At 42.0% G+C, this 25,522-nt stretch overlaps 2 protein-coding genes and 1 long non-coding RNA gene across 21 annotated transcripts; 1 reads left to right on the top strand and 2 right to left on the bottom strand.

Moving 5' to 3' along the window:
- Nucleotides 1-535: 535 nt before the first annotated feature.
- LOC127007690 (G patch domain-containing protein 4-like) lies at nucleotides 536-8,406 on the top strand. The gene is made up of 6 exons (XM_050878908.1): nucleotides 536-669; nucleotides 3,287-3,440; nucleotides 4,968-5,134; nucleotides 5,918-6,019; nucleotides 7,096-7,226; nucleotides 7,953-8,406. The coding sequence occupies exons 2-6, from the start codon at nucleotides 3,380-3,382 to the stop codon at nucleotides 8,374-8,376; spliced, it is 885 nt and encodes a 294-aa protein (XP_050734865.1). The 5' UTR covers nucleotides 536-669; nucleotides 3,287-3,379; the 3' UTR covers nucleotides 8,377-8,406.
- Nucleotides 8,407-12,658: 4,252 nt separating this feature from the next.
- Nucleotides 12,659-24,864, bottom strand: LOC127007691 (uncharacterized). 14 transcript variants are annotated; one of them, XM_050878912.1, is made up of 9 exons: nucleotides 24,782-24,811; nucleotides 21,493-21,565; nucleotides 20,399-20,446; nucleotides 17,591-17,638; nucleotides 16,429-16,476; nucleotides 14,626-14,673; nucleotides 14,023-14,068; nucleotides 13,564-13,627; nucleotides 12,659-12,885 (listed from the first exon to the last, which is right to left on the bottom strand). In XM_050878912.1, the coding sequence occupies exons 2-8, from the start codon at nucleotides 21,553-21,555 to the stop codon at nucleotides 13,605-13,607; spliced, it is 324 nt and encodes a 107-aa protein (XP_050734869.1). In that variant the 5' UTR covers nucleotides 21,556-21,565; nucleotides 24,782-24,811; the 3' UTR covers nucleotides 12,659-12,885; nucleotides 13,564-13,604. The 14 variants fall into 14 exon arrangements, with proteins under 14 accessions (XP_050734869.1, XP_050734878.1, XP_050734877.1 ...); XM_050878921.1 differs by lacking the exon at nucleotides 14,626-14,673; XM_050878920.1 differs by lacking the exon at nucleotides 16,429-16,476.
- On the bottom strand, nucleotides 21,572-24,775 carry LOC127007693 (uncharacterized). Of its 6 annotated transcripts, none has more exons than XR_007760389.1 (3): nucleotides 24,314-24,775; nucleotides 24,026-24,185; nucleotides 21,572-23,961 (listed from the first exon to the last, which is right to left on the bottom strand). It is a non-coding gene; the product is annotated as an uncharacterized LOC127007693 (long non-coding RNA). The 6 variants fall into 6 exon arrangements; XR_007760390.1 differs by having other exon boundaries at nucleotides 24,090-24,185; XR_007760387.1 differs by having other exon boundaries at nucleotides 21,572-24,025; nucleotides 24,122-24,185.
- Nucleotides 24,865-25,522: the final 658 nt, after the last annotated feature.

The raw sequence follows: 25,522 nt of genomic DNA, 5'->3' as shown, positions 1-25,522 counted from the left end.
AGAACACTGCAATTTAACAGCCCGTCGTGGCAACTTGTCCATTAATAAAGAGTCCAGTGCGTGCTGAGGTTAAAGGGAAGTACACGAGCAGCGAAACTAAACAACACAAAAATACTGCAACAATAAACTATCAATCAATCAATAAAGAAAGAAACAGTGCCCCAGAGTGTTACATTTTTTTTTTTTATTTAGTAGTATTTCGTTCGGTATATACCCCAAGGGATTTTTTTTCTTTATAAATATTTATCACACTCTGTACTGCCTGGGGGTTGGGATGGCATGCTCCTCCCTTCTCCTTTGTTGTTTACTTGCAACAATAAACTATATATCCCCAACGAAATCCTGCCCCCCCCCACTATCAATCAATCAATCAATCAATATTTTATGGCTTGAAATGGTCCATCAATCAAGCCATATCAATACTTTATAATCACTCATTGCCCTCCATGTGCTAAAAATACTTCATCGTCAACAAATAGGGTTAATATAAACACAAGATAGCTTAGGGGGGGGAGGAGGGGGACGGGGGGGATAGATATGTAAACACTGAACAGCTGATCGGTCGCCTTGTGGCTGCGGCAGCGGTCTCCCCCACACACATTTCATGGCTACTTCCACGCTTATTTTAACCTCTACATTCTTTCCTACGGTCTTCATGAAGGCTTAAAGGTTAGTGGAATGCATATATAAGAACAGGGGCGCAGATGGTTGAATAGGAAACGAGATACACACACACACATATATATTTCATGGCTAATTTTACTCTATTTTAACCTATGCAGTCTTTCCTATGGTTTTCTGCGAGGTTTAAAGGATATTGGAATGCATATATGACAACAGAATAGCAGATGGTTGAATAGGAAACGAGATAAACACACACACACACACATATATATATATATATATATTTCATGGCTAATTTTACTCTATTTTAACCTCTGCAGTCTTTCCTATGGTTTTCTGCGAGGTTTAAAGGATATTGGAATGCATATATGACAACAGAATAGCAGATGGTTGAATAGGAAACGAGATAAACACACAGTCACACACACACACACACACATATATATATATTTCATGGCTAATTTTACTCTATCTTAACCTCTAGTTTTTCCTGTGGTTATCTGGGAGGTTTAAATGTTAGTGGAATGTATATATGACAACAGAATAGCAGATGGTTGCATAGGAAACGAGATAAACACACAGTTACACACACACACACACACACACACACATATGTATTTCATGGCTAATTTTCCTCTATTTTAACCTCTAGTTTTTCGTGCGGTTATCTGGGAGGTTTAAATGTTAGTGGAATGTATATATGACAACAGAATAGTAGATGGTTGAATAGGAAACGAGATAAACACACATTAACACACACACACACACACACACAGACACATATGTATTTCATGGCTAATTTTACTCTATTTTAACCTCTAGTTTTTCCTATGGTTATCTGGGAGGTTTAAAGGTTAGTGGAATGTATATATGACAACAAGAGCGTGATAATACAAAAGCAATCAGTTAAGTAGGAAACCAGTCTTCAAAGTTACTATTTGTCTCATTACCGTAAGTTATTCTGGTAAATATGGAGAATCACTATGCGTCTCCAATATTGCCCCCACGAGAATAATCACTTTTCCAAGGTATCACATACTGTCGTACTTCTCTAGTTTTACCGGCACATCAAACATATACTGCGTCTACAAGTGATGATAAGAAATAACAGATAATATTCCTCTCTCCTTCAGTGTCCTTACTTAAAATTTTCCTCCCCTTCAGCATCCTTGCCTAAAATTCTCCCCTTCAGCATCCTTACCTAAAATTCTCCCCTTCAGCATCCTTACCTAAAATTCTCCCCTTCAGCATCCTTGCCTAAAATTCTCCCCTTCAGCATCCTTGCCTAAAATTCTACCCCTTCAGCATCCTTACCTAAAATTCTCCTCCCCTTCAGCATCCTTACCTAAAATTCTCCTCTCCTTCAGCATCCTTACCTAAAATTCTCCTCCCCTTCAGCATCCTTACCTAAAATTGTCCTCCCCTTCAGCATCCTTGCCTAAAATTCTCCCCTTCAGCATCCTTGCCTAAAATTTTCCTCTCCTTCAGCATCCTTACCTAAAATTCTCCTCCCCTTCAGCATCCTTACCTAAAATTCTCCTCCCCTTCAGCATCCTTACCTAAAATTCTCCCCTTCAGCATCATTACCTAAAATTCTCCTCCCCCTCAGCATCATTACCTAAAATTCTCCTCCCCTTCAGCATCCTTACCTAAAATTCTCCCCTTCAGCATCCTTGCCTAAAATTCTCCCCTTCAGCATCCTTGCCTAAAATTCTCCCCTTCAGCATCCTTACCTAAAATTCTCCCCTTCAGCATCCTTACCTAAAATTCTCCCCTTCAGCATCCTTGCCTAAAATTCTCCCCTTCAGCATCGTTCACTAAAATTCTCCTTCAGCATCCTTACCTAAAATTCTCCTCCCTTCAGCATCATTACCTAAAATTCTCCCTTCAGCATCCTTACCTAAAACCTCCTCCCTTCAGCATCCTTACCTAAAATTCTCCTCCCCTTCAGCATCCTTGCCTAAAATTCTCCTCCCCTTCAGCATCCTTACCTAAAATTCTCCCCTTCAGCATCCTTACCTAAAATTCTCCTCCCCTTCAGCATCCTTACCTAAAATTCTCCTCCCCTTCAGCATCCTTACCTAAAATTCTCCTCCCCTTCAGCATCCTTACCTAAAATTCTCCTCCCCTTCAGCATCCTTACCTAAAATTCTCCTCCCCTTCAGCATCCTTACCTAAAATTCTCCTCCCTTCAGCATCCTTACCTAAAATTCTCCTCCCTTCAGCATCCTTACCTAAAATTCTCCTCCTTCAGCATCCTTACCTAAAATTCTCCTCCCTTCAGGATCCTTACCTAAAATTCTCTTCCCCTTCAGCATCCTTACCTAAAATTCTCCTCCCCTTCAGCATCCTTACCTAAAATTCTCCTCCCCCTCAGCATCCTTACCTAAAATTCTCTTCCCCTTCAGCATCCTTACCTAAAATTCTCCTCCCCTTCAGCATCCTTACCTAAAATTCTCTTCCCCTTCAGCATCCTTACCTAAAATTCTCCTCCCCTTCAGCATTCTTACCTAAAATTCTCCTCCCCCTCAGCATCCTTACCTAAAATTCTCCTCCCCTTCAGCATCCTTACCTAAAATTCTCCTCTCCCTCTGCATCCTTACCTAAAATTCTCCTTTCCTCCCATAGTCTAATTACCTAAAGTTATCCTCTCCTCCCTCAGCCTCGTTACCTGCTGTGATTCTCCTCCCTTAGTGTCCTTACCTGTGGCAGTGATGAGGTGAGGCAGCTCCGTCCTCGTCTCTGCATCCCAGCCATGTCCAGCGGCGGGCAGAATTTCGCTCGGGCACAGCTGGAAAAGTATGGATGGAGTCAAGGTGAGGATGGGTGGCTCTTTATTTAGTCAAGGCAAAGATGGGTGGTGCTTTTAGTCAAGATAAGGATGGTTGTCTCCTCTATAATTAGTCAAGGTGAGGATGGTTGGCTCTGCTCTATATAATCAAGGCAAGGATGGTTGGCTTTACTCTATATAGTCATTTGTTAGGTTAGCATTATATAGTATTATATAGTCATACACTTGAGGCTGAAAAGGGTTGTTAAGAGTAATGAAGGGTTTGGGAAGGAGTGGAAAGTAAAGGGAGAAAATGTAGAAGCTAAAGAACCCTGCAAAATTACTTGAGGTTACATCGGGCTAAATTATAATTAGGTCAACTGAATGAGGAAGCAAGAATGCAACAGCTTCCCCACCAATATTAGCTGCTTTTAAAGGTAAAGTAAAAGTTGGAGGCATCCACTGTACCTGCACTTGCCATACTAGCCACTACACCACAGAGGTGTTACAGATGTAAATAGTTTGTCCATTATAATATTAGCAGGGAGGATAAGAACCAAGAACCAAGACATGCACACTTATATAATGTCTCGTTCGATTTCGTTCGTTTTCTTGACGTTTTTTATATATGATGCTGGGCTAAGTAAAACTATTATTATCATTATCATTATTATTATTATTATTGTTATTATTATTATTATTATATATATAGCACTGCCCTCAAGTTCCACAAAGCCAAATAATTAACCTGCAGAACACCATCTCATAAGTTTTTCCCAAGCATGGTGCTCTACCTGCATTCTTTCCATTGAAATAGATTCAGGGAACCTTCAACTCGTGGGCTTGCATTAGTTTTTACGGAAGAGGAATGTCAGATGTTTGGTTAGTAAGATGGGTGAAGCCATTATCGAGTAGTACTCAGTGAACAGGCTTGATGTCGTGCGGTTATTTACCTGGCAGCTCAGCAACTAAATCAGTGTCGTCCAGGTATTTACCAAGCAAATTGGCAAAATCAGTAAAAATCATAATGTATCACTTATATTAAAAATTATTTACAAGCTAAACCCCACTTAATCCTAATGGATATGTAACCTGTTGTCATAAAATATTGATGACAGGACCAAAACCACACACTCCATAGTTTGAGCAGTTTAAAACTTTAGAAATATTAATTTCTAATGAGATTTCTAAGGTCAGAATAATTGAAAATGCACAATGTTTAATTAGAAATTGATTATTGTATCATAAATTTTAGAGCTTTGGTTGCTATTCAGGACTAACATTCTCAGTAAGATGATTAGTCTCAACTTTTTTTGCAAGTTTCAAATATATTCTTTACTTTCTAACACATCCGGGCCGTGCAGGAAGTGAGGTAACCAATTATCATGATTAAAATCTCCATTGAATATGATAATGAGGCCTTGCAATTGGTTTCATATATTTGCATAAAAATTACTTGACTTCCTAATGGTATTGTCACCTAAACATTGCTCAAGCCAAATTGATCCTTGTTAGTAAAGACTAAGGTTGGAAGCATGATGAATTGTGACTTATTGTAGCATTTGGTTCACAGGTAAAGGTTTGGGGCGGGAGGAGGGAGGCATCACAGAGGCCCTCAAGCCCAAGCTGAAGTTCAACAGTACTGGCCTTGGGTACGATATCGGTGAGCAGTTCAAGTTTCACTGGTGGGACCATGTCTTCAACAAGGCAGCCGACAACCTTAGCGTCAAGAAGGATCAGGTGGGTCTTCATTTCGGAAGAGAACACTAATGCTCTAACTTTAAGAGAGCACTGGCATTAACAGCCTTGGTCAATAACCTAAGTGCAGGTGGCTTAGCTCAGGTCTCCATCTGGTCAAGTAACATGCTAAGTATATTTTGTTAAGAGATAATTTTTTATCATAATTCACTGGGAAACTAGTCATTCAGTCATGCTGTTTTCTTCACTGATACCTCCCTTAGTGACTGGAGAATGAGGATAGTTATCTGTTGTAAGAATATATAAATGACAGTATATTCATGACGGGGTTGCAGTTGTGTAATGCCTGGATTTATCATTAATGCCCGGGCAGTCACATCGTACCAAACACTTCCAATCTTGATGTATTTTTGTGTTTGAGGCCACGGACATGAGTCAGCACTCGCCTCAGCATCAGTGGTCAAGTGGCCAGTATGGTTATGGTAATGGGAGTCAGGGAAGCAGAATTTAAAATTGCAATTTTCATTTTGTAAATAACTGCTGATTCAATGGACTCTATTTCATTTCTGTAATAAGGAGACCAAACTTGAACAGCATTCTCAAGGTTTGTCCTGACCTCCATCTCTTAACATGCACATGTTAATGAAATGTACTTTCTTTATATGCACTTCAATTCTTTAAAGTTGTTTTGTAGACCATTAGATGATGTGCACCCTATAATCTATGTGGTCTTTGGTTCACTCCTGTGACATCCATGTTGGGTGTTCAGTATAAAAGCTTACATCTCCCATTGGTCAGTTGCCCCATACCAGTCATTTTTTACAGGATGGCTCAGTGCAGCTTGAGCAGACAGAGAGCCTGGAAGTGAGCACCAAAAGACCTTCGCTCAGCAACAGCAAGTCCAAGTTCTATGGAGGCTTTGTAAAGGTAAATGTGTTGATGTTCTGTGTAAGCTTGGTTAACGCCCCTTCCTTTGTGTTGTGTTGTATGAGCAATGTCATAATTGTTGATTCAGGAGATAATTATAATAAACATTGAATTGCTATTGACATTTATACATTTTAATCATAGTGAGTTAATGGAAAATTAAATGTGCCAGACAGAGGTCATGTGGCACTTTGGTTAGGCAGAAGTAAGGTAAAGGAGAGAGACACAGTGATGATGTATGAAAGGATGAAGTGGTACCAGGAGGATGGGACAGAGAAGAGAGGGGAAGGAGTAGAGCACTGCAAGAGAGATAGGGGAGGGAAGGGGTAAGGCTAGGGGGATTGAGCAGCCGCAGAAACATGCAGGATAGGTCAAGATTTTGGAGGTGGCTAGGTAGAGGCCAAGAGTGAGATTGTGCTATAAAATCTGTAATAGCAAAGATAGTCTCATCAGGAGAGGAGTCATGGAGAGCAAAGCTTCCTTAACCCGTACAGCATTTTTTTTGTAACTGGGTGCTTAGTATTCCCAAAGGATCAGTCTACTAGGGCACCACCACAGAAATCACCCTCGACACACTCCAGTAACGGGGAAAAATAATACATTAAATATGTACGACGTACGTATCTGACGCTCAATGGTATTAAAAAAATAGTATCTGACGCTGTACAGGTTAATGGAAGGAGGAAAGGAAGTCCAAGAGGCCCAAGAAAACAGGGACCAGGCAGGATTAGTTGTAGGGTTTGGACATTTGGGTGTGTGTGTACAAGTATGATGTGAGAGAGGAGTAGAGTTTGAGGATGAAGGAATAGAGGATAGAGCTGAGGTCTCCACCCTAGCACTGGGCACCATTCGCGGTCCCAAAGCCCCCACGATGACAACAGGCTTGAAAATGAAGGTGCTCTGAATCAAAACCTCTTATTTGTGAAGGGGAGCTGTTCTTTATATAAAATTAGCTGCAACAGAATATCACTTTTCTCATGTAAAGTTCATCTTCATATTTCTAATATCACAATTATAAATTTAGCGGACAGTCTGTGCTATACATTACATGATGGAATATTTTTTTACCTCACTAGGGAGGAACACTGGTGGGAGAGGGTGAGAGAGCCGAGACTGACACCAGTGATGAAGAGGCTGAAAGGGACAGGTCTCTAAAACTCTCTGATGAGGAGCTATTCAAGATTTGTAAAGGTCGTACTGCTCACAAGTAAGAACAACTTGTATTGTAATGACAAATACTTAAATTGTTTTACCTTAAATTTGCAGAGGTGCAGAGATAGGTAGTAGATGATGAAGGTAGATGGAACATCTCACATTCAAGGTATGATAATGATATTTCTATAAGCAAATCAGAAAAAGTCCTGTATCAATGACATTCATATACTTGAAAGAGTTGGTGATCCATGTATCCCTCTCCTGGCACAAGTCTTCTGAACTGAGCCTGGTGTTGTTCACAGCAATGACACACCATTCCTATACCTTGGTGTCCATTGATCCCTCACCTTCCTGTCTTAATTCTCATCATTATTGTATCATTCTTTGCATGTTCTCTATAATGATATTGAACATTTCCAGAACCTTACCAATGTCATAGTCATAGGGAACTACTACCAACACATTCTTTGCATAGAATTTTAATTTTCACACCTTACATTACCACACCCATGTATATTTCTATACATTCCTTCATTGTCTCATTTTCTCATCTCACAAATAATGCTGTACCTTCCCCCTCCCCATCAGCTTTCCACATCAGAAGCAGGGGGCTGCCCAAACCGGACATGCGTTGAATTAAGGGGAAACTGCATCCCTACCCGTGCTTTTACATATCTTGTGGTTTAAGAGTGGTTATGCAAATCCTGTTTTTTTTCCTGTTTTAACCAAATACAAAACAGGAACAATTCCCTCACTGCATTATTGTCTTTTCTCTCAGGGGTGCTCGCCATGGGCTGAATATGACGGCCAAGTTGGCACGTGTGAGGGAACAGGAGCTGCTGTTACTGCAGGAGTGGGGCGGGACAGAACAGGGGCAGAACGACTCAGACAAGTCACAGTCCAAGAAAAAAAAGGCCAAGAAGAACAAACATGTGGATGTGGTTGCAGAAATATGTGTTGAAACAGAACAGAAGAATGCTGCTAAACCTAAGAAAAAGAAGAAAAGTAAGAAAGATGGTGTCTCCGACCAGAGTGAGGGAAGAATGAACACTTTGTTAGTGGAGCATGAGGGAGTCCAGGTTCATGAAGCAGTTAATCCTCTTAAGAAAAAAAAGAAACGTGATAAAACAAAGGTGATGTCTGAGTGTGAACCAGAATTGCACACAATACAAAAGAAAAAGAAAAAGAAAAAAAAAGTATGATTGACAAAAAATAAAATAAAGAAACATCAACTTTGTTTTTACATAATAGTTTCCTTGTCTGCCAAGTGCTGGCAGTATATCCACTTATTTCTCTGTAAATCCTGGTGTCACATGCCCCAGAACATATTACTATTCTCTTGAATCCTGCTTACAATTTACTTTCTGAATATTTTCACTGATTAAAATACTAACCACTCTTCATGTATGGGTGTATATTAGACTTCTATTGAAACATTCATATTGTAGCTTAGCTTGCTCTCAAAAGTTTCCGGGTGTCCCACACTTTCCTACTATTAGGGAACAGGTAAGGCAAAGTTGGTGGCATACACTGATGCTGTGCATGGCCTGGTGCTCATCCCTTGTCACATTGGCCCTTGAGCCTGTGGTGGAAAATAGGGAGTTCCTGGGCATCACCTCTGGACAGGGTCTTCAACTGTTTCTTTAGAGTGGTTTTCCCTGACAAGTTCCTGCACAGTTAAGCTGTCTGGATAGATGAGAACTTTGCCATTATGATCTGGGATGATGTGAAGAGATCCGCCAAACTCCTTTTCAATCCTTCGCTGCAGGTGCTTTTTGGTGGAGTCCTGCACTTGGTCTACACCCAAGCTCTTCATGGATGTCACAAGTCTAGAGGTAACATCAGTCTTTATCAGGACCTTTGGGGTACCGAAAAGTTCCATTCTGATGTAATCAAAGAGCTCACTGTATGACTCATATATATCTTCATTTTTGTCATCAGCACTGACAGCACCCAAAGTGAAAGGTACAGAGGAGTCATTTGTTGCAAGCCTGTTTGCAGATGAGTGTTGTTGGCAGAGAATGAGGGTATGCTGCAGAGGATAGTGGATGAGTTTGACAGGGTGTGTAAGAGGAGAAAGCTAAGAGAGAATGCTGGAAAGAGTAAAGTTATGGTATTTGAGAGGGCGAGAGGACAGGTCATTGATTTTGCAAAGCCGTACAGAATTAGAGCACAGGGTACAACGAAGTGTAGGATAAGGTTAGGGGAGGAGAGAAAGGAGGAGGTGACCGAGTTTAAATATTTAGGGATTTATACGTAAGCATGGCAGTATGGAGGGTGAGGTGAGGGAAAAGAGAAGTGAAGGGCAGACAGGTGGTGGGTGCTTTGGAGAGAGTTATGAAAGGAAGAAGTGTGAGCATGGAGGTAGAATGGAATAAGGAATAGTATTATCCTGCCAACTCTGTCATGCATCAGAGACGTGGATGATGGAATGCAGCACAGCAATCAAGAATATGTGCAGTGGAAATGAGTTACATAAGAGGTGCATGTGGTGTGTCAGGATGGGATGGAGAAAGTCATGAAAGTGTGTATGAGTTGTTTGGTATGGGTGTGACAGTGAAAGGGGTGGAGTGTGGAGTGGTGGAGTGGGTGAAGCGTGGTGCATTGAGATGGTTTGGAGATGTGATGAAAACAGGGGAGAATGAATTTGTGAAGAGAGTGTATGAGGGAAGGATTGAGGGAGGGGGTGTTAGGGGAAGACCACCTGTGAAATGGATCAATAGGGTGAGTATTGGAGCGAGAGAGTTGGAAGTAGCAGGATTGAATGTGCTGAGAGGGAGTGCCAGAACAGGGAGAGATGGAGAAACTTCTGCCACAACCACCCCCTGAAGGGAAGTTCCCGCAAGGGAGTAAGGTGTCGGAGGTATAGATAGATGGATAGACTATCGTATTGGCACTTACATGACTGTCAAGCCCATTTCACTCATCCACCACTCTGTTGGTAAATCACTTCTTGCCTATGTCCTTGTTGAATCTGAATTTATCAAGTTTAAACCCATTACCAAGTGTCCTACCCCATTCTCTTACAATCAGAACCTTATTAATATCCCCTTACTAAGCCCTTCATTCATTTATAAACTTCAATCAAGTCTTCTCACACCCTTTGCCTTTCTAGAGAATGAAAGTCTAATTGCTTAAGTCTTTTCTCATATGGCAAGTTTCTTAACCCGTGAATCATCTTAGTCATCCTCCTCTGTATCAATTCTAACATTTTGATATCATCATCATCATCACGGCAGAAGTTTCCATCTTTCTCTATCCAGACACTCCCACCTTGCCTGCTCAAAGTTTCCCAAGGATCGTTCACCCCTCTCCCTAACATACTCCTGCATCCTATCTCTCTTAATAAAATCAAACCCTGACCAGCTGTTCTATCTTTCAGGAACACAGAAACTCCAAAGAATGCTAATGGTGCTGCAGCTCTTCTGCTTTTAAAGGCAAGTTGAGAAAACAGATTCCTCCAGCAGCATATTCTTCAGGGGAGAAACAGGATGACACCAGTGTCAGAAAACCCCTCGAATTCTTAACTCAATCTCTTGGCATAAGGCTGAGCGCTGTGCACTTTGCCCTTATCTTGAGCTCAGCAGCTATCTAATTGTCAATGTCCTCAAACTTTACTTACCAGTTAGCCCTCATCTTGAATAGCAGTTCAGTTCTGGTCACCCTACTATAGAATGGATATCAAGATGTTAGAATCTGGACAGAGAACTACGAAAAATAAGAGTCAAAAGGTGAGAAACTTGCCTTATGAGATTAGTCTAAAGAAATTAAATCTATTTATCTGTCTACAACTCTGATGCCTTGCTCCCTCGCAGGGACTTCCCTCCAGGGGGTGGCTGTGGCAGAAGTGTCTCCATCTCCCTGTTCTGGCACTCCCTCTCAGCACATTATTCTGCTACATCCAACTCTCACCCTATTGATCCACTTTACAGGTGGTCTTCTCCTGACACCCCCTCCCTCATACATTCTCTTCACGAATTCATTCTCCCCCGTTCTCATCACGTGTCCAAACCATCTCAATGCACCACGCTTCACCCACTCCACTCCATTCACTGTCACACCCATACCAAACCACTCATACATGCTTTCATTACTTTCTCCATCCCATCCTGACACACCACATGCACTTCTTACAGTACCCGCAAAAAGTATGCAGAAAATGCATGGGTTGTGGCATATGAGTGACCTTCCATGATAAGAGCTTGCCGAAGCAGGTAGCAGGCTTATCCCCACTACACGTATTCTCAATTGCTGTGCTGCATTCCATGTCCACGTCTCTGAAGCATGACAGAGCTGGCAGGATAATACAATTCCTTATTCCCCTCATTACCTCCATCCTCATACTTCCTTTCATAACTCTCTCCAATGCACCCACCATCTGTCTGCCCTTCACTTTTCTTTTCCCTCACCTCACCTTCCATACTGCCATGCTTACATATAAATCCCTGAACATTTAAACTCGGTCACCTCTTCCTTTATCCTACACTTCGTTAAATCTAAACTCTAGAAAAGCGAAGGTTACGAAGACTTGATGGAGGTTTACAAATGGATGAAGGGCTTAAATAGTAGCCACGACAGGCTAAATGTGTCTGTACCGCGTACCAGCGATGGGCCACAAATGCATCGATACATATTGGTTGGTGCGAGTGATTTTCTCATTAATTCGCTTAGAGGGGTCTTTAAGAAACATGATCGCCGTAGCTACCGGGTTAATAAAAGTTTTGGTTGCAAGAGGCAGGTAGAACCATGGAGGTAGAATTGGAGGAGTCGACACAGCCCGCTAATCCCATTCATTGAGGTAAATTGAGGTAATTTCAGGGCGCAAGATGAGATATCCAGGTGAGAGCTCACATCCATTACCTCAGACCCTGTCGCATTCATTATGATGGTGGTGTTTTTGAGTACTGAACATTTATTGATGCGGTAGATCTAAGAGTATTTCATAAATACCTGCTGACCTGACAACACCTGACAGCCTGGCCAAGCCCATTAAGGGGGAGCCTGACCTGACAACACCCAACGCCGGCAGGTGTCCACAACCTTGCGGCCCTAAAAATGACATTTTGGCAGCTGATGTTGACTCCTCCAATTCTATCTCCATGGGAAGAACACTTAGCAACAGTTTTAAGTTAAATTCAGATTCACTGAAGACATAAGCAAGAATTGGTTTACCAGTAAAGTGGTGGATGAGTGCAACAGGCTAGGCAGTCATGTTGTGGGTGCCAATACCATAGATGCATTAAAGATGATGTTGGACAAATTCAGGGATAGTGAGATAAGGCTTACAGGAGTTGCCTTGTATGGGCCAACCAGCCTTTTGCAGACTCCTTACATTCTTAGTCATAGTCTTATTTGTAGTGCTTCAGCAGTTTTCATAAAATTTGAGAGAATAAGTGTCAGCGTGAGCAAAATACCTAGACGGTGCAGTTAGCATCAGACTCACCCAGCCATTAAAGGTTATGAGAAGGAAAATAATATACAGCATAGATTTCTCTTTTTAATTGATCAGCATTCACAATAATTCTATAATGATGCTGTAAAATATAAATAATAATACTAGAAACAAATTACTCCACTAATACACAGAATATTCCATTGAAATCAAAACATCTAAATGTCTAGCTACAGACTTACCGGTACTACACCATGCTGCTGATGAAGGGAGGCTCAGAAAAACAGCGCCATTCCGGATCCTGCGTCTGCACTGCCACCTGGAACAAGCTCACAGTCAGCCTGGCTCATCAGCCACACACTACACTGCTGGTGCTTGCTAGCTAAATATGTCATGGAGAGTCGTGTTCACAGCCCCACAAGAGGCCAAACATAGCGTCTCCATGTTGCTCTCTGCACCTAAGGGAACGCCAAACTTGATACAAAGGCTCAAGCCGGAGCTGATGGGCAGATATTTTATGCTACAGATTGAAATATTTAGTTACCAAGTAACCTTTTATATTTCTTGAAAATGATGTGACTGGGTTCCAATCAAATAGCCAGAATGTTTCCATGTTCTGAAGTCAATTAATATACATGCCACGTACTTCACAACGAATCATAGGTGTGTGTGAGCATGTGTAGGACAAAACTGAGAAGTGAGGCAAATAAACTATTTACTGAAAATAATAACTTGAAATCTAACCAATCCTAACATATCTCCTTCGGGGGGTGAGCTGCTCAACCCAACCTTTAACCAAACCAATAACCACCTCTTTTAATCAAGTAGAAAAAATGATGACCAGGTTGAGTAAATCATTCAAGCAAATATTTTTAATTATCAACTTCAGTATTATATTAATTATGTTTTCTTCTAATTAGTGTAAATGAAATAAAGTATGAAAACCGAAGAAATATAACAGCTGGGGTTTTGTCTGGACCCCAATTACCATGCCCACCTAAAGTAACACTGCTCCAGAGTATCCTCAGTGGACCACCTTCACGCCCTCACCAAGCCAGCACCTGCAAGAAGACCAGCACCATTAGTCTGTGTCTGCCAGCCTCCCCCACACTGCCTATCTGGCCAAACATGTCATGGAGAGTTTTATTCAGAGCCACACAAGAGGCCAAAACACTGTCTCCATGTTGCTCTCTGCACTAAAGGGAACGCCAAGCTTGATACAAAGGCTCAAGCCGGAGCTGATGGGCAGATAATTATATAATAAAGGCATGCGTACTTGGGTAGTCACATGATGCCAAGTGAAATAACAAATTTAACTGTTAGGACCTAAATTGCTATTTGCATTATAAACAGAAAAGACAAACATTATCAGTAAATTGAACTATTCATTCCTTCCTCTACTCATCTGTGGTTCTTAGTAAAATTATGAAACATTAAAACATATCCATCCACTTACAGAAAAAGTCTAATCCTGACTCCCTGACCTGGTCCTGAGGCAGCACCTGCAACAACAAAGCCACCATTAGTTGTGTTCACTATTCTTCACCACACCAGACAATGCTCTCGTTCAGAAGCATGTCATGGAGTCGTGTTCACAGCCCCACAAGGGGAAAAAACATAGCGTCTCCATGTTGCTCTCTGCACCTAAGGGAACGCCAAGCTTGGTACAAAGGCTCAAGCCGGAGCTGATGGGCAGTTGTTGTAAAGGCATGCGTATTAATGTGTAGTCCACCATCTCAGATGATTTTTTTTTTTTTTTTTTTTTTTTTTACAGGAAGGGAAGCAGCTCAAGGGCATAAAAAAAAGACCACTAAATGTTGATAGTTTTAAGTTTATTCACCATTTATAATGATATAATCTGCAGTCAGTTTTCTCAAATCAGATTTTTGCACCTTCCTCACATCCGGTGTACATAAATTTACAAAAAAAAAAAAAAAAAAAAAAAAAAAATTCAGGGCCTAAATTTCTATATCAATTAAAAGGAAACAAAGAATTGAAAAACTGTTCTTTCAACCTATTACTGTTATAGTAAATTAAGAAACAACAAATTTCCACTTACAAGAAAGGACTTGTTCTGCCACTCCCTGACCTGGTCCTGAGGCAGCACCTGCAACAACAATGCCAACATTAGTTTTGTTCACCAGTCTTTACCACACCAGACAATGATCCTCTTCAATAACATGTCATGGAGAGTCGTGTTCACAGCCCCACAAGAGGCCAAACATAGCGTCTCCATGTTGCTCTCTGCACCTAAGGGAACGCCAAACTTGATACAAAGGCTCAAGCTGGAGCTGATGGGCAGTTATGTTAGTTTTAAGTTTATTCATCATTTATAATCTGCACTCAGTTTTCACAAGTCAGATTTTTGTACCTTCCTCACATCTGGTGTACATAAAAAAGGCCTACTATCCATATCAGACCCTATGACATACCGTTTTTTGCAAATTATCTTTCAAATGAAGACTCAGTTCAGCACGGTGCTTTGACACAGATTGTTTCATACACTCCACTAATTTTTGATGCTATTGTGCATTGCCAGATGCGGTTAATTATGGCATTTACTCTTGACTGTGATGGCAAAACCTGCATGAGCCACTTACACATTCGAACAGGTGAGGCGTGATGTATTTGTGAAGTGTATCCACCAACTACCTCCACCCCTGGCTTCACCTACTCCCATCCCTCCCTTTATCTCCCTCCTACCCTCCTCCTCTCCCGCCCTCTTTTTCCCCATACGTCCCTTCTCTCTCTCTCTCTCTCTCTCTCTCGGTGTACATGAGATGTGAAGCTATGCACACATATGACTTGTCTATAATGGAAACTCGAAAGTATATGCTAAGTATGGTAGGGTGTTTTATGCACACGACCCTGATTCCTGTTCCAGCGTCACTGGATGTTGCTTAAGTGATGTATAAGGTTTGTTTAGCAATTAAACAACCATTGAAAGTTATACGAATATAGAATATGACCCTCCTTCCCACAGGTTGCGTTGAGCGTATTATGGGATGATGTAGGTAGCTATGGGAAGTGGCATAAGAGACAAAGGAATAAGGGTGGAATTGAAGTGGGAATTCATTGCAGAGTAAAAACGTGAAACGAAATTGGAGAAATATATGAATCATTTATTCTGAGGTTAGGAAAAGACTGCCATACGATATGGGTTCATGTGGATATGTTAAAAAATCATAACATACAAAAATACAGTGAGTATATGATGGGTGGATTAATAATGTAAATAACTGACCACATGTTACTAATATTCATCACCATCGACAAACGGTCATCCTCGTCATCACTGTTGATGCTGATGCAGACGTCATATAATTTATATTTATCTGTCATTAATTCAAGCCATACGTGTGCATGGATTCATATCTCGTGTACAGCGCAAGTGGGAGAGAGAGGAGGTATGGGGGAGTAAGAGGGCGGGGGGAGAGAGTGCAGGGGAGGAGGAGGGTAGGAGGTAGGGAAAGGGAGGGATGGGAGTAGGGGAAGCCAGGGGTGGAGATAGTTGGTGGATACACGTCACAAATACGTCACGCCTTACCTGTTCAAATGTGTAAGTGGCTCACGTAGGTTTTGCCATCACAGTCAAAAGTAAATGACATAATTAACCGCATCTGGCAATGCACAATAGCGTCAAAAATTAGCGGAGTATGTGAAACAATCTGTGCCAAGCACCATGCTGAACCCAGTCATCGTTTGAAAGATTTTTGCAAAAAACAGTATGTCAAAGGGTCTGATATAGATAGTAAATTACTATTATATCAATTAAAACAAACAAAACAAAAAAATGAACAGTTTCTTCTTCAGCCTATATGCTTTAATTTTAGTAACTTAAACATAACAAATTTCCACTTACAAGAAAGGACTTGTTCTGCCACTCCCTGACCTGGTCCTGAGGCAGCACCTGCAACAACAATGCCAACATTAGTTTTGTTCACCAGTCTTTACCACACCAGACAATGATCCTCTTCAATAACATGTCATGGAGAGTCGTGTTCACAGCCCCACAAGAGGCCAAACATAGCGTCTCCATGTTGCTCTCTGCACCTAAGGGAACGCCAAACTTGATACAAAGGCTCAAGCTGGAGCTGATGGGCAGTTATGTTAGTTTTAAGTTTATTCATCATTTATAATCTGCACTCAGTTTTCACAAGTCAGATTTTTGTACCTTCCTCACATCTGGTGTACATAAAAAAGGCCTAAATGGTAAAGGTTCAGAATAGCTCCAGCACCTTAATATTGGTCTATTTTCTTCCAAACCTTCACAAAACCCTTTACATACATATAATACATTAGTAAAAAGTGGCGAACAAATACCGCCACCTGTTTTAGGGTGGTTAGCTATGGCAGTAGGTAGTGAAAAGGCATATACCTACATGTTTTGGCAGTGGCGGCAGCCATTGGGAGGTGAGCAGTGTTGTCAACTATCCAATTAGCGATGGTACGCTAGGTTAGCGACTAGCCCACACGTGTGAGACCAGGTCCACCACACGTGGTAATCATTATATATATTTTTTTTTTTTAGAACACACACCTTTACCTAATAGTATACCCGGTCCAAACCTTCACTAAACCCCTTGGGTAAAGGTGCATGTTCTAAAAAAAAAATATAATAATAAAAAAATAAAATAAATAAACACATGGTGGACCTGGTCTCACATGCGTGGGCTAATCACTAACCAAGCGTTGGATCATTGGCAACACTGCTCACCTACCAATGGCCACCGCCGCCGCCAGAACATGTAGATATATGCCTTTTCACGACCATCACTAACCACCCTAAAACAGGTGGCGGTATTTGTCCGCCACTTTCTACTAATGTATTAAATGTATGCGAAGGGTTTTGTGAAGGTTTGGAAGAATATAGACCAAAATTAAGGCGCCGGGGTTGTACTGAACCTTTACCGCCTAAATTACATTATATCAATTAAAACAAACGAAACAAAAAAAATTGAACCGTTTCTTCAGCCTATAATCTCTAATTTTAGTAAATTAAGAAACCACAAATTTCCACTTACAAGAAAGGACTTGTTCTGCCACTCCCTGACCTGGTCCTGAGGCAGCACCTGCAACAACAATGCCACCATTAGTTTTGTTCACCAGTCTTTACCACACCAGACAATGATCCTCTTCAATAACATGTCATGGAGAGTCGTGTTCACAGCCCCACAAGAGGCCAAACATAGCGTCTCCATGTTGCTCTCTGCACCTAAGGGAACGCCAAACTTGATATAAAGGCTCAAGCCGGAGCTGATGGGCAGTTACATTAGTTTTAAGTTTATTCGCTTACCTATGAATGCTTACCTATGAAATGGTAGTGGGGAAATAAGAAGAGAACTTCTTGTAGTGATCCCCACCTCTATGTCAAGTCAGCCAGTGTTATGGTCTGTTTATGTGTCTGTCATATCGTGCTTTAAAAGTGGCTATCGTGGGGGCTGTTACTACGCTCTCAGGGAGGGCGTTCCAGTGGTCGATGGTTCTAATCGCAAACCAATTTCCCTTGGTGGTGGTTGTCCAGTGGTCGGGTCTCACTAATTTAAGGCTGTGTCCCCTGAGGTTATTGGTGTTAAGGTGGAAGAATTTGGTGTAGGGGACATCTTCAAAGCCGTGCAGGAGCTTATAGGTCTCTATCATGTCCCCCCGCGTTCTTCTGTCCTTGAGTGTCTGGATACCGAGTTGGCTGCACCTTTCTTCATATGGAAGGTGGGACAGTTCCGGGACCAGCTTTGTCGCCCTCCTCTGCACCTTTTCTAGGGTCTGAATGTCTCCTATCTGGTGTGGGTACCACACTTTGGCGCCGTAATCAAGGATCGGGAGGACCAGGGCTAGGTAGAGTGGGAGGAGGATCTTTCTGCTGAGAACCACAATGTTCCTGTTGATGACGCCAAAGGCGGCTGTTTGCTTTGGCCGCTATAGTGGCTATGTGAGTGGCTGGTTTGAGGTCGTTGGAAATTGTGACTCCGAGATCTTTTTCTTTGGATGACTTTTGAAGGGTCTTGTTGCCGAGCTGGTAGTGTTGTTGAGGATTGAGTCGAGCGTGCATTGTTTTGCATTTCTCGGAGTTAAAGTTAACAGCCACTTTGCGCTCCAATCATCCAGCCGTGCCATGTCCCTCTGCAGAATTGCAAGGTCCTCAGGTGTCTGGATGGTGCGGTATATCTTGGCGTCATCAGCAAAGAGGCTCACGCTGGATTCCAGATGACTGGTCAGGTCATTGATGTACACGATGAACAGCACTGGGCCCAGAACTGTCCCTTGGGGAACGCCGCTGTGCACAGGAAGCCATTCAGAGTGGAAGGTCCTGATAGTGACCCTGTGGTACCGTCCTGACAGGAAGCTCTTGATCCATTTCAGGAGAAGCCCATCGACACCCATTGCCTTAAGTTTAGTGCCAAGTCTCTCATGGGGAACTCTGTCAAATGCCTTCTCGCAGTCCAGGTAGTTGACATCGACACAGTCTCCTCTGTCCACAGCATTGACGAGGTCGTCAATGTAGCAGAGGAGGTTGGTGAGGCAGCTTCTATTTTTCCGGAAGCCGTGTTGGCTGTCCGTTATAAGGTCGTGAGTGGCCAAATAGTGTACTAAACCCTCACGGATCACCCCTTCTAAGACCTTGGACACAACACTTGTAAGGGACACAGGGCGGTAATTGAGTGGGTCAGTCTTCGATCCTTTTTTGTAGATAGGAGAGATGTTGGCCTTTCTCCAATCCTCCGGGACTTCCCCAGTGCTCAAGGATGATCTAAAGATGTCAAGGAGGGGGTCACATAAAATGTCGGCACATTCCTTCAGCACAAGGGGGGAAATTCCGTCAGGACCTGGGGCTTTGGAGGCATTGAGTGCTGACAGCCTTGACTTTAATTCCCCTCTAGTCAGAGATACAGTAGATATCTTGGGGCCCTGGTGCACATTATCTGGGGGTGGTATAGGAATACCCATGTTCTCCCTAATAAACACTGTATTGAAGGCTCGGTTCATGACTTGCGCTGTTTCTTTGTCGTTTTCTGTTAGTTTCCCGGTGTCATCCTTTAGTGCTGTAAGTTTTTCTTTGGTTCCAGTCTTAGAACGAACATAGGCCCAGAAGTGCTTTGGGTTCTCTGTAGAATCCAGAGCCACCTGTCTCTCGTAGTTCCACTTGGCTGTCCTCACCTCTCTCGTCACTATGTTTCTGTGTCTGATGTACTGTTCTCTGTGGGTGTCGGTCCTCCTTGTTCTGTATTGCTGCCATGCTTCTTCCTTCTTGGCTATAAGTGCCTGTAACCTTCTGGTCATCCATTTGGGCCTGGTGGTTCCTTGGCTTCTTTTATAGTGTGGGACACAAGCCTGAACAGTCTTGGCGTAGTGTTTCATAAAAATCTCCCATTTTTCACTCACTGGCTCGGCAGCAAACAGGCTCGCCCAGTCGGTGTTGGCAAATTCCTCCCGCAATTTAGGTATGTCAGCTTTGTGATAGTTCAGCTTCCATTCATTTCCATCAGGTTCATTTACTTTGTGGTCTGTTGTGAGGGTAAAAGTTAAAACTGCATGTTTACTCAAGCCGATGGGTGGTAGGAAGCATAGGTCATGGATTTCAGTGTCGGTTTTTGTAAATACTAGGTCTAGTCGGGAAGGGTTATCTGTATCCCGCATATCATCATTTATAATCTGCACTCAGTTTTCACAAGTCAGATTTTTGTACCTTCCTAACATCTGGTGTACATAAAAAAGGCCTAAATTACTATTATATCAATGGAAACAAATGAAACAAAAAAATTGAACCATTTCTTTTTCAACCTATATATGCTCTACTTTTAGAAAATTAAGAAACATAACAAATTTCCACTTACAAGAAAGGACTTGTTCTGCCACTCCCTGACCTGGTCCTGAGGCAGCACCTGCAACAACAATGCCAACATTAGTTTTGTTCACCAGTCTTCACCACACCAGACAATGATCCTCTTCAATAACATGTCATGGAGAGTCGTGTTCACAGCCCCACAAGAGGCCAAACATAGCGTCTCCATGTTGCTCTCTGCACCTAAGGGAACGCCAAACTTGATACAAAGGCTCAAGCCGGAGCTGATGGGCAGCAGTCACAATGGATTATCACATTTCCCACCTAATTAGCGGTGGCTGAGTCGTCAGAGTAACGGCTCCGTGTTCAGGAGGACGCGAGTTCAATCCCCGCCCGGTGCCACCAAGCTGGGATTTTTCAGCTGCCGCCGAGTGGCTTAAAACTACCCACATGCTGTCCAGAAGACCACCTATCAACCCGGACTCTAGATTCTAGGATCAAAGATGAGCTCTGGGAGGGCAGCATGAGCCAATGCAAGATGGCGCCACTATAAACACTCGCCTGCGCCAGGACGGGCTGGGCCGACCATCAGGACTCACCGGAAAGAAGCCTTGGACCAACCATCAGGATCCACCGGGAAGAAGCCTACCGCTAATAGGCATAATGTGTATATATATATATATATATATATATATATATATATATATATATATATATATATATATATATATATATATATATATATATATAAAAAAAAGCAAAAGTTCCATTGAGTTACACCAATTAAACAGTTGGTCCCAGTGACCCAGAAGTTACACCAGCAAACAGACTCAGCAAAGGCCTACGTCAACTCTGCTACTAACGGGCAGATTCTTCAACAATAATTAGAAATTCTTACGGCACTGGTGGTCCTGATAAATGTAACAAAAGCAGCATGACAATAAAGATGCTTCACTACTGAAATATGTCAATACATTCCTCCACAATTTTGCACACTGGCTGACTAGAGCTGGGGTCAGTGCAACCACACCATGTTTTGGGTGACATCCTAGCATGCAGAAAAGGGTAAAAAAAAAGTGCTACTTGCAATATTTCAATATCAGGAAATTTCTTACACCACTACTCCACAAGGGGGCCTCAACTCACTGTGCAATATTTGAATGGGTGGTGACCAGTTATCTGAGGCACAGGTGGTTCGCTGAGGACCATGCACCATCACCTGGGGGTGGGACAGTGGCGTAGTTAGGCCTGGGCTTTCAGGGCTATAGCCCCGAATGTTTTAAGTATAGCCCTGGATCTCCTCTTTTTTTTTTTTTTTTTTTTTTTTTTTTTTTTTTTTTTTAGCCCCAGCCAGGCCAATACAAAATGTTAATTCTTGTTAAGCTGTTAGTAACAGAAATTAATTTCATAGATCTCATACGGAGATCATACGGTTTGTTCCTGTCCGGTTCACAGCCACTCGCCTGCCAGCCTTCAGTCAGGCAGTGGTGCTAGGTGCCCGCCAAGGTGAGTATCCTGGCCTGCGCACACATGTGAGCGAGAGCTTGTTGATCTTGGTAGTGGCGAGCAAGACCCGAGTGAGGCTATGGATATAAGCAGCTTTATTCAAATAGAAAGGGGACCAAGGCAATGAGTTGCAGCCTGCAAGGCAAGAGCAGGCGGGGGAAGAGTTACTTCCTGCTGTTGCTGTAACTGCAGATGAGTCATGACGGGAGACTGCCGCTGCCTTTACATTGTCTGTTAGCTCAGGTTTGTGAAGCAGAAGGCTCTTTAGCCAGCTAGCAAGCAGCCATAGTCTAGCTGAGTGGTTCTCAAATGTGTTTGTCACACAAGGCATACTAACTCCTTAAAAAAATATGGTAGTTATGTATACTGTAATGATGGGAAATGTGCACACTGCACCGAATTGCTCAAGCATTCAGCAGTTCAAAGTGGGATGAGGGACCGTAATTTTTCCAATTTTCAAGGGATTCAGTTATTATTTACCGAATCCTGTGGTCATTATATAGTTACTTGACAATTATGTGAGATCGAACTTCGTTGATATAAAAATAAGTTAAAAGCATAACAGTTAAAGAAGCTTTTAATGCATCTTTAACTCTGTATTAACCCCTTCAACACAAGAACATGTATACTGCGTCCTTACATGCACCGTATCATATCCGAGGACGCGCATACTGTATCCTGGCTCGCTTTAGCCAGTATGAGTTATTTCATCTCTGTATATTTATACTTACATCTCAAAATTATCAATTAACTTGTTTCTTTATGTGCACCATTTAATTCTGCATGTTTTCATATATAATACATGATTATGTTGAGTTATGGCTGAAAACTTGTTCTATTCAATGGCGACATTCTAAATTTGGTGCACGCGGCGATCACAGATATGGCGCAGGGCGCTATTTTGGCCTAGCCGTAGTGAAAGGGTTAAATAAACTTGCAGCCTGCATGAAATGATGACATAGCAGGAGTAAAAACCAGCATCTAAATTTATAAAAGGTAGTAGTAGAGTAGTAGGCAGCATGAGATGAAACCTGACAAGCTATATTATTTACTTTCGTGCTATGATTACCTAGACTATGATAACGGGATAAACAATACATCTATTATAAGGCTAAAGGCTGAGTTTTTTTCTTCCTTTTTTTTTAAAGGTGAAAAGAGCAAAAAAATAAATTGATCACTGTTGCCGCTGGAGTGAGGTTATTTCTTCTTCAGGCTTAAGTTGTGGCTACCATTAATATTAATATTGTTTACAAATTGTTTATCTTCCTAATGAAAAAACGGGGTATTATATTGAACGTGTTAGTGGCTTAATTTCCAGACATGGACAAAAAAAAATTCAAGGCAAGAAATAAGAGTTGAGTGTAAGGGTGCCGAGTTGTAGTTTTCAATCTCCTAAGTAACAGAATAAATTTAATAACTAGATGAATTTGTGAAAAATGGAAGTTTCTGATTGCTAATTATTTGATGCTCACTTATTCAGGTGTTCCTTATTTTACTATAATAAATTGTTTCATCAGTTTTTAGTGCCTTGTTCTCTGCAGTAAACGTACCTGAAAGAATTCATTTTACCATAATTTGATAATGACCTTGAAAGTTTTATTATGACATGTGCCATATTTTCGGTGTTACTGGTAAATAAAATAACACACAAATTGGCCCTAATGTACGTCAGTGGCCTCAGAATTACCCTAAAAACTCCGCGTTTTTCTTGCCTCCAACCACCCAACATTTTATGCTGGGCTGAGCCCCCAATGTTTCAAGGTCCTAAATACGCCCCTGGGGCTGGATCACCCATGGCAGCAACAGGTTACTATCCCTGGCAAGGCTATGTTATGTAGATGACAGTTTGGGTCATTATGGGAGCGTAAAGTGATTACTTTAATTATTATGATCTCAGTAACCACATACTTAAAAAGAATGCTAACAGGCATAATTTTGGATATCCTACATGATTAAAGGTTTGGAACCGGCCACCACATCGAGAACACGAGAAGACTCGTAGCTTTCTTTATTTTCTCATTCGGCACACCCCGCAAGGTTGGTAAAACTAGAATCACACCCAGTTCAAGAAAGCGACCTCTAGAATCACACCCAGTTCAAGACAGCGACCTCTAGAATCACACCCAGTTCAAGACAGCGACCTCTAGAATCACACCCAGTTCAAGAAAGCGACCTCTAGAATCACACCCAGTTCAAGAAAGCGACCTCTAGAATCACACCCAGTTCAAGATAGCGACCTCTAGAATCACACCCAGTTCAAGAAAGCGACCTCTAGAATCACACCCAGTTCAAGACAGCAACCTCTGGAATCACACCCAGTTCAAGACAGCAACCTCTAGAATCACACCCAGTTCAAGAAAGCGACCTCTAGAATCACACCCAGTTCAAGAAAGCGACCTCTAGAATCACACCCAGTTCAAGAAAGCGACCTCTAGAATCACACCCAGTTCAAGAAAGCGACCTCTAGAATCACACCCAGTTCAAGACAGCGACCTCTAGAATCACACCCAGTTCAAGACAGCGACCTCTAGAATCACACCCAGTTCAAGACAGCGACCTCTAGAATCACACCCAGTTCAAGAAAGCGACCTCTAGAATCACACCCAGTTCAAGATAGCGACCTCTACAATCACACCCAATTAAAGATAGTAGGCCTGAACTGGACATTTAAAGAGGCAAACAATGATTCCAAATTGGCTAGAAGCTTTGTAGTAATAGATATTGTTTCTATTACCTAAAAAAAAAAAAAAAAAAACGCAGCCATGCGGTATCTAATACCAAATCTCAAAATGTTAGTAAAATGGGATAAAACACCTGTCCTTGTCACCTGTATTCCGTCAACCACCTGATGTATATTAGTCGTCACACGTATATAGTCACAGGAACAAGATATAGGAGTAAGAAAGCAAGTATCACACGGAGCGCTCACCTGCCGTGCACCCTCGTCGGCGCCTCGCGGGAGAAGACCGAGATGAACACATGGCCATGAGCCATGGCGGGGGCACCGCTGCCAGATTATCGTACTCAGAGCGCGTATTTACCGGTTTCTAGCCCATAACTGTTGCCAAGAAGCACCAATCATTATCCATTTGAACGATAACCATATATGAAGGCAGTTATTTTTGTGAAGAAAGCAGTTTTGGTGTCTGAAATCGGCACACATAAGAGGCAGAGTACAACAATCTGTCACCGTTGCATGATGATGATGATGATGATGGCGGGGGGTCAGCGATGTCAAACTGTCGTACTCCGAACATTGTACTTATCATTTCTAAGCCTCAGATTCTCGTACCTACACAAATAACGATAGTAAATTATATTTATCGTTCAAACTGTTATTTATTGATGTTTCTTCGTTGTTTTATGCTATGGTTATCGGGCAGAAACTACGAGTATGCAATGCGATGAGTACGATAATTTTACAACGCTGCCGGGGCTTCTTCCTCCTCCTCTTCCTCTTCTTTATTTTCTTCACTTTGGCCTACTTTTTTTTTTTTTTTTTTGCATTTCCCTTTTTATCTATATGCTATTAGTCCTTACCGTTACCGAAGCCTAACAAATATACCACTATCACTATAAAAAAAAATATATATTACGGCAAAGGAGGCAGCTCAATGGCAAAAAACATAAACAGTAACACCTACCTACACAATGAAAGCCATGATATGAT

The sequence above is a fragment of the Eriocheir sinensis genome, chromosome 36 (assembly GCF_024679095.1).
Source record: "Eriocheir sinensis breed Jianghai 21 chromosome 36, ASM2467909v1, whole genome shotgun sequence".
NCBI lineage: Eukaryota > Metazoa > Arthropoda > Malacostraca > Decapoda > Varunidae > Eriocheir > Eriocheir sinensis.
This window is presented reverse-complemented; position numbering and strand designations above follow the sequence as displayed.

Excerpts from the sequence above, each read along its gene's own strand:
- LOC127007690 (XM_050878908.1), top strand. The coding sequence starts at position 3,380 with ATGTCCAGCGGCGGGCAGAATTTCGCTCGGGCACAGCTGGAAAAGTAT. Across the intron at positions 5,135-5,917 it reads TTAGCGTCAAGAAGGATCAG|GATGGCTCAGTGCAGCTTGA; the intron begins GTGGGTCTTCAT and ends CATTTTTTACAG. Across the intron at positions 6,020-7,095 it reads TCTATGGAGGCTTTGTAAAG|GGAGGAACACTGGTGGGAGA; the intron begins GTAAATGTGTTG and ends TTACCTCACTAG.
- LOC127007691 (XM_050878910.1), bottom strand. The coding sequence starts at position 24,846 with ATGGCTCATGGCCATGTGTTCATCTCGGTCTTCTCCCGCGAGGCGCCG. Across the intron at positions 17,639-20,398 it reads GGCAGAACAAGTCCTTTCTT|GTGCTGCCTCAGGACCAGGT; the intron begins GTAAGTGGAAAT and ends TTGTTGTTGCAG. Across the intron at positions 12,886-14,625 it reads GGCAGAACAAGTCCTTTCTT|GTGGCAGTGCAGACGCAGGA; the intron begins GTAAGTGGAAAT and ends AGCTTGTTCCAG.